The sequence below is a fragment of the Anabrus simplex genome, chromosome 2 (assembly GCF_040414725.1).
Source record: "Anabrus simplex isolate iqAnaSimp1 chromosome 2, ASM4041472v1, whole genome shotgun sequence".
NCBI classification, from domain to species: domain Eukaryota; kingdom Metazoa; phylum Arthropoda; class Insecta; order Orthoptera; family Tettigoniidae; genus Anabrus; species Anabrus simplex.
In genome coordinates, this window is record NC_090266.1 from 168947510 (window position 1) to 168960779 (window position 13270).

Consider the following 13270-nt stretch of genomic DNA (forward strand, 5'->3'; position numbering starts at 1 on the left):
CAGGCAATATCCACAGTTCGTTTATTGAACAGCCATAACTGCACACACAGTACAAGAACACACTGTAATTAAGACACACTTGTCAGTCAAGGAATGCACCTGTTCGTTTCTCTTCTTGTCTGTAAGTCGCAGTAACGTTCTTAATTTTATTTAGCATGCTCGACGATGCAACGTTGCCGCCCCACGATTGCATATTCCTTTACTCTAAACATTGCAAATGGAATGAAACACTGAACGAAGGAACCAATACGCCCAATGGTTTGATTACAGTAGATGCTCAATATGCCCCGATCCTACTTCGATTCACAGTTCGCAACCGGGAAAGCTGCCTGTATTCTTAGTACAAGTTCATCTTCTCTTTCTACGGGGTTCGCATAGTAGTCAATTTGTGCAGAACAGACTGTGAACTGCCTACTGGTACTGGGAAGCGACTATGTGAAACGAATGATTTAATGTTGTGAGATGGACTGTACGCAATGGTATGATGATAAACGGGGTTAAAAGTAAGGTTGTGAGTTTCACAAATAGGAAATGTCCTCTCAGTTTTAATTACTGCGTTGATGGGGTGAAAGTTCCTTTTGGGGATCATTGTAAGTAATCACATAAATGGGATTGTAAATAAAGAGTACAGATCTCTCCTCATGGTTATGAGGGTGTTTACGGGTTGTAGTAAGGATGTAAAGCAGAGGGCATATAAGTCTCTGTTAAGACCCCAACTAGAGTATTGTTCCAGTGTATGGGACCCTCACCAGGATTACTTGATTCAAGAACTGGAAACAATCCAAAGAAAAGCAGTTCGATTTGTTCTGGGTGATTTCCGACAAAAGAGTAGCGTTACAAAAATGTTGCAAAGTTTGGGCAGGGAAGACTTGGGAGAAAGGAGACGAGCTGCTCAACTAAGTGGTATGTTCCGAGCTGTCAGCGGAGAGACGGGGTGGAATGACATTAGTAGACGAATAAGTTTGGATGGCGTCTTTAAAAGTAGGAAGAATCACAATATGATGATAAAGTTGGAATTCAAGAGAACAAATTGGGGCAAATATTCATTTATAGGAAGGAGAGTTAGGGATTGGAATAACTTACCAAGGGAGGTGTTCAATAAGTTTCCAATTTCTTTGAAATAATTTAAGAAAGACTAGAAAAACAACAGATAGGGAATCTGCCACCTGGGCGACTGCTCTAAATGCAGGTCAGTATTGATTGATTGATTGATTGATTGATTGATTGATTGATTGATTGATTGATTGATTGATTGATTGATTGATTGATTGATTGATTGATTGAGAAACTTGTGCATGTGCACCGAGCATTAACTCTGTCTCCCACTTTCCACTACCCCTGCCTTCCCTCTCCTCCTCTGATGCACGGCAAATACGGCGAGTTCGTTAATTTGAATCGCACACCCGGAAGTAACAAAGTAGCCTCATTTTCTCGAAAAGAAAAATGTTCTCCGCCAATCCGATTGCACCATCGTCCTTAACACATTTTTTAGATATAGTTCAGATACACCTTGTATGGAGAAGAATAATAGTGGACAGATCACACTGCGAAATATAGAAAGAGCGCCAGTGCCAATCCCTGGTGTATCGCTCCCATATCAAGGATACAGGGTCACTTATGAGTACCAGATTGATAAAACGATTTCAAAATACTAAATATTCACACTTTAATACCAATTAACAACAGGCGAAGACACCAGGAGGGAAGTATAGTTTCAAGGGAAATTTATGTGCATGATTTACGGAGTCACACACTTATTAGAAGGAGAACTAGATGTATTTTTGACTACCCCTAATTTCCTGTCGAGGCAATGCAACGAGTATCCTGGTTAAACCGAGCAAGTGGCTCCCGGGTTTGCGCCACGTACCTATCAGCTTGCACTCAGGAGATATTGGATTTGAACCCCACTATCGGCAGCCCTAAAGATGGTTTTCAGTGGTTTCTCATCTTCACACCAGGCAAATGCTTGGGCTTTACCTTAATTAAGGCCACGGCCGTAAGGCCTACTTGTGTCGGTGCGGCGCAAAGCAAATTATGAAACAATATATATCTACACAGCTCGGTTCTTCTCCTCGGTGAAAGTGTATGTAGCTCTTCTACTCTTCTGGCATTTTTGCCCTAAATGTTTAGAAGTTGCAGCATTATATGGTATTCTTTAAGAAATACTTCATACATCCTCTTCACTCACAAACTGTTTTGTTTTCGGTCAATGCATAGAAGTCCCCTGGCTCTTAACTTTACTGCTTCACGGTCCTTTATAATGCTTGAATGTCAAATTGTTTGGTACCGGCATTATTGAATAAACGGTACATCTTCCTTGCTCGGTTTTGTTGTTGAAAATTATAGTGTTTTATCCCATATAGATGTAAGTACAACTAACATGAGAAAGTGCACGAGTGAAATGACGAAAAAATTTTAGGGAAATATTTTCCTTTCACGCCAAGTGCAGGAACTGAGATAACTTTCAAATTTGATTCCATGGGAGGCTAGATTGAAAACTGGTTGCTTAGAGCAACAAAATTCACAAACTATGGAGTAGTTATTGGCAATTCACATAAACATTCTTATTTTGAAGGGAAAACTAGATTAGGCCTATTCAAGAAATAAGACTTCAGATATTCTCTTCACTCGTAAGATGGGGAGGGATAAGATTATATTTTATTTTTGGTCAACTTCGACATTTCGTAGGCAGGCAGTTGATGATCAAAGTTATTCTTTAGTTTATATCCTCCTTTACTTTCATTAATACAATTTGGAATATGGAATACCTGGGCTAACGATTGAGCCAAATAAGGCCACATCAAGTACAATGATTGGGGAGATAACATCTTGTTTTAGGTTTCACAATTTTCATATCTGAAAATATAATTCACATTTAATCAAACTTCTTTACTTATCTAAGTTCCCTACGATGTTCTACTCGGCACCTCCTTCGTGGTCGTTTAATGAATACAGCTAAGTTTCACTCCTTATCTGAGGCTGGCGTAAGTAACAGCATTTGAGGCTACACTTTCACTAACATATGAGCTCTCCCAACAAACACTGTCCTAAATTGATAGATTATTGGAACTAAAATGGACGCAATTGCCAGGACACAAGTAAATACGGCATATAAACTCAATCATCTATGTCAATAAAGTAGGCCTATAATGTATGGCCTGATCGAGGCGGGAAAGGTCAAGGCGGCAGTGAATAAGACAAAGTAAAACCTGGAATTGTTACAACGCTACTATTGAAGAAAGCTGCAAAATTGAAACAGCAAACCGAGGCAACGATCATATTGAAATAGACATACATCGTGAGCGACAGATCAAGACTTGAAGAGAATCTTAAGGAAATTTAAAGAAAAAGATTTACTTCACATAATTTAACTAATGAACGCAGAAAATAAAGACCGAAAATAAAGCGGCAAGTTCATAAGGAAGATAGCGAGAAAGGCTTACGTCACAACTTCTAATTGGCAAGGGATGACCATTGATAGCTACCAAGAAAGAAATATTTAGGATACGGGAAATAACTAAACTGGCATATAGAACAGCAATTATAACAAATAGCTGAATTAAGAGCAGACATCCTGGTAATCTACAAGCGGAATTAGAATTGAAATTAAAAACGTCACACTTAATATAGAAATTACCATGTCAGGAGGCTATGAAATCCCTATGATGACGAAATTGACTTCATCTGTATTTATTTCTGTTGCATTTGCACAAGAAATGGCTGTCAAGATGTGCTAAGAAGACGATGGCCCGATGTCCGGAGGAGGCTAACCAAAGGTGACGACAAGGGAAACCCGACCCTTCCCATGACATCAGAGTGACCAGCGAAGGATCTAGCGGCCGTATCTGATCTATAGATGTCCCAGTACATCTAATGAAAACTCCATTGGAGCGGATGGAAAAAGATAAGTCATATATATTAGTGCAGTAAGTAGAATAAATCTTTTTGGAATAAAATGATATTTTTGTGTGTGTGGTGAACAAATAGTGAGGCACTGAGATCTTCAAATTGGCTCAAAAATAGTAAATTTTCGCGAATTAATAGTATATTTGTGTCGAAGTGAAGTGATGATAGGTAATCATCCATACAATCAATATAACTAATCCTTGGCTAGGATATATGTGAAATATATAACATGTAAGTGCGTCCGCAATGACATTTAATCAAATGATGAGGTTATCATATGTGAACTATAAGATCTATAATGACATAATGGTTAATATTGTGAGTGAATAAGGGTTAATATCTTGTAAGGTGGAGATAGTACAGTACAGGTCATAGATGGATTATATGAGGATATGAGAATGATATGAAGCGAAAAAGAAATTGATTAAGAAGAAATGGAATAATCAAGTAGATAGATGATGGTTACAGAATTCTATGCGTCAAGTCAACATGATATGACCGAGCTCGATAGCTGCAGTCGCTTAAGTGCGGCCAGTATCCTTATGCGGGAAATAGTAGGTTCGAACCCCACTGTCGGCAGCCCTGAAAATGGTTTTCCGTGGTTTCCCATTTTCACACCGGGTAAATGCTGGGGCTGTACCTTAATTAAGGCCACGGCCGCTTCCTTCCCACTCCTAGCCCTTCCCTGTCCCATCGTCGCCACAAAACCTATCTGTGTCGGTGCGACGTAAAGCAACTAGCAAAAAAAAAAAAACATGATATGAAGGTTATTTGCAAATGAAAGAAGAAATATGATAATGAGATATGAAAGAAATGGTATATGCATATTGAATGAATATGAAGAATAATAATGAAAGTGATATTTATTGTTTCGTCAGTAAAGAAGAAAATGATTTATTGTGAAGATAAAAATAAGAGGGATGACGCAATTCAGGGTTAATACTGTACTTGATTCCATGATAAGTGATAGTTCTTAGATATTCCATATCCAACATATTGAAAATTCATTATATAGTTTATATATAGAGTTTATGCACCTGTAAATCATCAAGATGACTCACTGTAAGGAAAGTTGAGTAGGATATTAATAACCCGGATCTCTATCATAATGATGATTATTTGCTAGACAAGTACATGGCACTTATTTTAATCATATGCACAAGTGTGACAAGTTTTTCTCATATAATTGCAGAAGGTAATGATTGTTAGAGTCTTCATAAATAATACTCTACACCTGCTTTTATAAATAACAGTGACAGATTTCGTGAGACACATTTATACAGTTAATCTAACTTGTAAGACTTATGAGAGGAATGATATCCAGTTGGGCTATATAATGATAATAAATATTAATCTAGGAGAGAGCACATGATGTGGTTGACTTAATACTTATATTTATCCTGATGCATCCATGAAAACCAGTTCCTAAGTAATAAATTTATCCTCATCCTAGATATTACAAATATTTAAATAGCTAATACCTGAATAATTTAATAATTAAATAATTAAAAGAACATATAAATTTAGGAAGGCAAGTGGTTGATGCTGAAATGTATGATTTCCCAGGAAGACCTGTAAATATTTTTATAACCTTAACTAAAACAGGAGTATTAACTTTTACACAAATGAAAAATGAAACAACGATGGGATTTCAATTGATATGGGTAAAATTTTTCAGAATGATTCCAATTTTTTTTTCTATTGTACATAATTTTTTAATATTTTAACATAATCAAAGATCTTTGATGAAATGATAAAATATATTTAATCAATTTTAAATGAAGTTAATCAATTTTTTCAAGGATATTTCATTCTTTTCCTCAATTTTCTAGGTTTCTTTAATAAATGGATGTGATGAAACGTTATTGGTATTCATATTCATATGTTAGTGTAAGCATTATAGTCACACAGTTATCTTTAGTTCAAGATTTGCAGAAATATTTTTACAAGAAAAGTTAGTTGATACGGTGGAGACATCCATCGGCATTATCGATAGAGGAAATAGCCATCAAGCATAATATCGTTTCCAATTTCTCCGAATCCACGACAATAAGATAAAGTTTGATTGGAAATCAGACATAACAAGCCAGTCTGGATTTCTTCGCGACCCGCCCTGGACGCAGGAACGGTGCAACACTCACACTAAATATGCATGCTTTCAAAGTGACTTACACTAGGTTTCCCACAAAATCTAACAAGTTGTCAGTTTCTGGGATTAATTCTTAGGTCTAGTGATTTGCATTGAAATCTAGGTATATGTAATATAGTATGTTGTAAGGTACTTTTTAGTTTTTCGGTTATGAACAATATTGTTATATTTAACTCAATGTAAAATTGTTGAAAATATCATGAGTATTAATCTATTCGGAACTAGACTAAACTTCGTTCGTACATGAATGCCAGTGTAAAAAATAAGTAATATGTTGTCATTGAAATTAATACAAAAATGTGCTGAAATAAATGAAGAGAAATCAGAAACTAGCGTAACTATACTATAGAATCATACTGTTTAAAAGAAATAATATGAATACAATATTTCTTCCTCTTGAAACTTGCAATGACAAAAATAATATCAGCAGATGGACATAACCGTTTTCTGTACATGAGAAGACGCTTATGGGAATGCATTTTAAATTTGATCTAAAATGACATAAAAATGTATTTTATATGATGAACCGGTACTTGAACATTATAAATGAAGTCAGTGTAAAGTGGAAAGAGATATGCATATTATTTTTGAGATTTTGCATGGGAAAGTCACTTGTCTTCATTCCTGAAATAACATACGGCTGTGATACGTGTGAAAACTAGAATATAACTTAGTGAGATCTCGAGTAACGTGAATTTGATACTTATATATGGTTTTCTAAAAGTCTGAATGAGATCTGTATATATTAATACACCTTATTCAGATTTTTAGCGCAAGCATATCAAACTGTTACTGATTCCTACAACATCGAAGGAATTTCCAAGACCGTAGTTTGACACACTGTCGTCACGTTTAAATGTTGGTGGATGGCTACCAACTATGTACTTTCTGTAATTAGTTTACCGATCATGTGAGGAGAAGCTGCTTCAGAATAACACAGGTAAACTCCCTAGGTCTTTCTGATATACAAGTATATTAGCTGTAGGACTGGTGTGTTCAGCGAAGAGTAATTTGGAAATATCTATTCGCATCTGTGCTGTCTTCCTATCAGCGATGAATAATGTTTCAAGCAATTACTTATTAGAAAGCTACGATCTGTGTTTCATGTCTGACAGATCTGAAGCCGTGTCATGTGGCAAGTATCCATTGAGAATAAAGCAGAAGTAATAACAGAGAGTTCCAGGGGAAATTATAGGAGTAATGAAGTAAGAAGCCAAGATCAACAGGCATTTACGAATGAGGTTAACATTATGTCAATGTCCTTGGTGAAGACCGGCATAAATCCATGTGTATTTTTCGTTCAGAAATAAGGGGAAGAACTACTTTTCGTCCATACTGTTGGAGGAATGAGTTAGGCCAATTTATTGCCATAGTGTTTATTCAAGTTGTCGACAGGTGTTACACCAACTATTACGTTGTGCATTCAATATAGATCTCTAATACAGACGACAAACACGTTCATCTGTTCCCCAACAAAAGAATCAAATATTCCCTTCGTAATCATTCATAGGAGTGTTAAATTTCAATTAAATGTGTATTTTACTCACTGCATGTTGTGAACAGATCCTCTATAAGTCTTCTTTTTGTAGGCCACTGATGCTTCTGTGTAGGGCAAAGTTAGGTCGACTTGATCAAAATACATGTCCTTCACCAAAGGTGGAGCCGTTCTCATCAGTGTGTCCACCCCAAGATATGATACCTATAAGCGATTTTAACATGTTAGACGTCCAGTTTATTTAGAACTTAGTGAGATTAATGCTATATGATAAAATTATGAAATATTTAAGGAATTGTACCTTTGTGTGTCTGTCTATGAGCCAATTCAATTCGAAATCTTCATCATCGTCCCCAAAAGGGTTAATTAGTTGCTCAGCAACCTGAAAAATAGTTACGAAAATAAAAGAATTGGTAAGGATTTAATTATTTCATGATAGGGGCTATTAATTTTGGTGAGGATAATTATATACACACGATTATAAAGATTGTACTACAAGTAAGATACGTCACTGAAGCACCTACTGCCATAAATATGATTGTCCCCATTAATTAACTTCCGGGATGGAAACATATGAAATTCTGAGTTTGTTGGCAACGTTATGGGTAGAAAGTGATTTAATCGCGCACTGGTTAGGATTATGTCTATTCACTGATAATGGTTATTACTGAGCACTTGTGTGCGTTCATCTATGTATATAAAATATGTCCTGACTAACTGACTGACTGACTGATTCATCATCGCCGAGCCAAAACTACTGGATATAAAGAAATGCAATTTTGGGGATGCATTTCTATTACAGTGTATGTGCTCACTAAGGGAGGATTTTTGGATATTCAGTCCCTAATGGGGCCAGAAAGGGGGATGAACTGTTTAAATGAGTATATCCATATCTCAAAAACTTGAACATTTACAGACGTAAAAATCGGTGTTTGGTATCTCCTTTAAAAATAAAGAAAAACCTAATTCTTTGTCTTCGGAAAATCCCCTTAAGGGCGGAGGGGAGAAAAAGGGTGAACAAGGGGTTGAATACCTTGTATAAGAATGCTCTTTTTTTTTTGCTAGGGGCTTTACGTCGCACCGACACAGATAGGTCTTATGGCGACGATGGGATAGGAAAGGCCTAGGAGTTGGAAGGAAGCGGCCGTGGCCTTAATTAAGGTACAGCCCCAGCATTTGCCTGGTGTGAAAATGGGAAACCACGGAAAACCATCTTCAGGGCTGCCGATAGTGGGATTCGAACCTACTATCTCCCGGATGCAAGCTCACAGCCGCGCGCCTCTACGCGCATGGCATAAGAATGCTTATATCTCAAAAACTGAAGATGAAAATTGGTATTTTGAATCTCCTTTAAAAATAGACATACGTGTTTCTTTATCTTTTGTTTTTAGAAAATCAAATTAATGGGGGGGGGGGGTGAACAGAAGTGACAAAGGGCGTAAATTCTTAAAGTGACTATATCTACAGTATATATCAGAAACGTAATATCGTACAGACGTGAAAATCGGTATTTGTAATTTCCTGAAAAAGTAAAGAAACACAAATAAATTATTTTCGGAAAATCCACTTAAGGGGAAGTGAAAAGGGGGTGAATTTTTAAAATGAACATGATACATGTTACAGACGTGAAAGTTTGTATTTTCAATCTCTCTTAATAAAGAACATGTATTTTTGAGTTTTCGGAGAAATCACTTAAGGGGTAGGTAAAAAGGACTGAAAAGGGGGTTGAATTATTTTCATTAGGATACTGATATTTCAAAAACTGAAGATGTGACAGACGTGAAAATTGGTATTTGGAGTCTCCTTTCAAAATAAAGAAATACGCATTCTTCGGAAAATCCACTTAAGGGGGAGGGGTGACAGAATTGAAAAATTAGTTGAAGTATTTGTAAGAGGGTACTCATTTCTAAATAACTAAAATGTTACAGACGTGACAGTTGGTATTTTTAATCTTTTAAAATAGAGAAACATGTATTTTTTGTTTTCGGAAAAAAACACTTAAGCAGGGGGGGGGGGGGGGGCGGGTAAAAGGGACTGAAAAGGAGGGTGAAATATTTTGATTAGGATAATGATATCTTAGAGACGCGAAAATTGGTATTTACAATTTCCTCTAAAAATAAAGAAATACGTATATTTTGTTTTCGGGAATCCACTTAAGTGGGAGTGAAAGAATTTAAAAATTAGTTGAATTCTTTGTATGATACTTATATCACAAAAAGTAAAGATATTACAGACGTGAAAATTAGAATTTGGAATCTCCTTTAAAAATAAAGAAACACGTATTCTTTTGTTTTCGGAATATCAACTTAAGGGGGGTGAAAGATTTGAAAAAATATTTGAATTATTTATATGAAGATAAAAAAGCTAAAGATGTTACAGAGGTGAAAGTTGGGATTTGGAATCTCCTATTCTTTGTTTTCAGAAAATCCACTTAAGTGGAGGTGGGGGTGGGGGAAGGACTGATAAACGGGTTGAATTCTTCTTGTGGGGATACTTATACCTAAAAACTGAAGATGTTACAGACGTTGAAATAGATATTTGTAGTCTCTATTTATAATAAAGACACATGTATTTTTTGTTTGTTTTTGATTCGAGAGAGGACTGTTTCTCACATGTACAATTCTACGTCGCATGGTCATCTTAGCGCCAAAAGGCAATACCACAAACGTGGTTTGCAAAGTGTTTCTGGGGTAAATGAAACTCAATTTTTCGGTGAGGTTCTATACTTTAGGGATTTTCAGATAATGTCTTAGTACCGTACCGAGGAACGATCACTGTTATCAAATTACGAAATAGACGCGAGCGAAGCCGCGGGTAACTGCTAGTATTTTATATTGTTGCAGACTTCTGGGAGTTATTCTATGGAACAGAAGAAATTCCATATTCTTGTTGATATGTGGGTGTTTGTGTCCACTATCCAGTATGTAGTTAGCAAAGGCTGATTCCACCTTTTGCTTATTTCATTCTTAAGTTAGTTTGTTGGGCGTAGAATTTGGATTTTCACTGCATGTCATTTGTAAAGGCCTGGTAATTTGTACACTACAAGTTAGTGTGTTATAGATATTCATTTTAATGTTAGTATTATTTATGTATCACAATTCTCAGAAGAAATATGGAAGGTCTAGAGAAAAAAGTGAGCTCCAGGAACATATAAAATATTCCCTAAATCTTTCAATCACCACTGATCTGCATTTACGGCTATCACGCAGGTGGCAGATTCCGTCTGTTGTTTGCCTAGCCTTTACTTAAATAAGTGCAAAGAATTTGGAAATTTATTGAACATCTCCCTTGGTACCGGTAAATTATCCCTATCGGGCGAGTTAGCCGTGCGGTTAGGGGTGCGTGGCTGTGAGCTTGCATCCGGGAGATAGTGGGTTCGAATCCCACTGTCGGCAGCTCTGAAGATGGTTTTCCGTGGTTCCCCATTTTCACACCAGGCAAATGCTGGGGCTGTACCTTTATTAAGGCCACGGTCAGTTCCTTCCCACTCCTAGGCCTTTCCCATTCCATCGTCGCCATAAGACCTATCTGTGTTGGTGCGACGTAAAGCCACTAGCAAAAAAAATGTATTCCAATCCCTAACTTTCCTTCCTTAAACTAATATTCGCCCCAATTTTTCCTCTTGAATTCCATATTTTCATATTGTGATCTTTCCTACATTTAAAACACTACGAAAACTTTTTCGTCTACTAACGTCATTCCACGCCATCTCTCCACTGTCAGTTCGGAACATACTACTTAGTCCTAGTTAGTCGAGCAGCTCGTCTCCTTTCTCCCTACTCTTCCCAGCCCAAAGTTTGCAACATTTTCGTAACACAACTATTTTGTCGGAAATCACCCAGAACAAATTGAGATGCTTTTCTTTGGATTATTTCTAGTTGTCGAATCAAGTAATCCTGGTGAGGGTCCCATACACTGGAACAATACTCTAGTTGGGGTCTTACCACAGATTCGTATGTCCACTCCTTTACATCCTTAGTTCAACCCCTAAATATCCTCATAACCATGTGCAGAAATCTGTACCCTTTATTTATAGTCCCATTAATGTGATTACCCCAAAGAAGAACTTTCCTACCGAGCTCGATAGCTGCAGTAGCTTAAGTGCTGCCAGGATCCAGTAATCGGGAGATAGTGGGTTCGAACCCGAATGTCGGCAGCCCTGAAGATAGTTTTCCGCGGGTTCCCATTTTCACACCAGGCAAATGCCGGGGCTGCACCTTAATTAAGGCCACGGCGGATTCCTTCCGATTCCTAGCCCTTTCCTGTCCCTTTGTCGCCATAAGACCTTTCTGTGTCGGTGCGTACTCATAAAAAAAAGATCTTTCCCACAGGCTGAGTGGGTCTGTGGTGTAGTGGTTAGTGTGATTAGCTGCCACTCCCGGAGGCCCGGGTCGATTCCCGGCTCTGCCACGAAATTTGAAAAGTGGGACGAGGGCTGGAACGGGGTCCACTCAGCCTCGGGAGGTCAACTCAGTAGAGGTGGGTTCGATTTCCACCTCAGCCATACTGGAAGTGGTTTTCCGTGGTTTCCCACTTCTCCTGAAGGCAAATGCCGGGATGGTACCTAAATTAAGGCCACGGCCGCTTCCTTCCCTCTTCCTTGTCTATCCCTTCCAGTCTTACCCCCCCCCCCCCGCAAGGTCCCTGTTCAGGATAGCAGGTGAGGCCGCCTGGGCGAGGTACTGGTCGTCCTCCCCACTTGTATCTCCGACCCAGAGTCTGAAGCTCCAGGACACTGCCCTCGAGGCGGTAGAGGTGAGATCCCTCACCGAGTCCGAGGGAAAAACCGACCCCGGAGTGTAAACAGATTAAGAAGAAGAAGAAGAAGAAGAAGAAGAAGAAGAAGAACAGTGCATTCATTAATGTCTTAAACACCAAACCAGATGGCGAATGTACTCCTCTCTCGTCGTACTACCGGCGAGTTTCCAACAGTGCAGCGTAGCGGCGGATGTGGTTAGGCGTTCGCCTAGCAATCGACGGAATGTCCCAACGGCGATTCGCATCACATACGGTTCAATTTTTTTTTTTTTTTTGAAACAGTAGAATGGCGCTGTTATTCATCTCGTGCCCTGCCTATACTCCGCTGGTTAGGGCCTGAATGCACTGTAATATCTGCTGTCGTTCAGCATGTTTTCCACAGAGGAATACGTGGATATGCACCTCATTTGTGGGGAAGCAAGACAAAACGCCTGCGAGGCACTAAGTCTGTACCAGAAACGGTATCCCGACAGGCGATATCCGGCTTCTACGACTTTCCGCCTAAGGACAACAGGTGTGATTTTCGACCAGCCACCAGTCCGCGATAGGCCCGTTACATCGGGTGAAACAGAAGAGGCCGTTCCGGAGGCAGCTCGTTATAATACACAAATCAGTACAAGGGCGGTTGCACGACAAGCGAACACCAGCCAGCCGTCCGTCTGGCGAAAACTGCATGAACATAAATTTCACATATACCATCTTGAGCTACACCAAGAGCACCATATACCGAGCTCGATAGCTGCAATCGCTTAAGTGCGGCCAGTATCCAGTATTCGGGAGATAGTAGGTTCGAACCCCACTGTCGGCGCCCCTGAAAATGGTTTTCCGTGGTTTCCCATTTTCACACCAGGCAGATGCTGGAGCTGTACCTTAATTAAGGCCACGGCCGCTTCCTTCCCACTCCTAGCCCTTTCCTGTCCCTCGTCGCCGTAAGACCTATCTGTGTTGGTGCGACGTAAAAC

At 38.7% G+C, this 13270-nt stretch overlaps 1 protein-coding gene across 6 annotated transcripts in view; it reads right to left on the reverse strand.

The window, feature by feature from the left end:
- Positions 1 to 13270, reverse strand: part of LOC136863966 (uncharacterized) — a 458924-nt gene that overhangs the window by 51767 nt on the left and 393887 nt on the right. For all 6 annotated transcript variants that reach the window (XM_067140427.2, XM_067140426.2, XM_067140430.2 and 3 more), the window contains 2 exons: positions 7852 to 7932; positions 7603 to 7754 (listed from right to left, as the gene is read on the reverse strand). In XM_067140427.2, coding sequence (XP_066996528.2) covers positions 7603 to 7754; positions 7852 to 7932 — 233 coding nt within the window. The remainder of the gene's footprint in view (positions 1 to 7602; positions 7755 to 7851; positions 7933 to 13270) is intronic.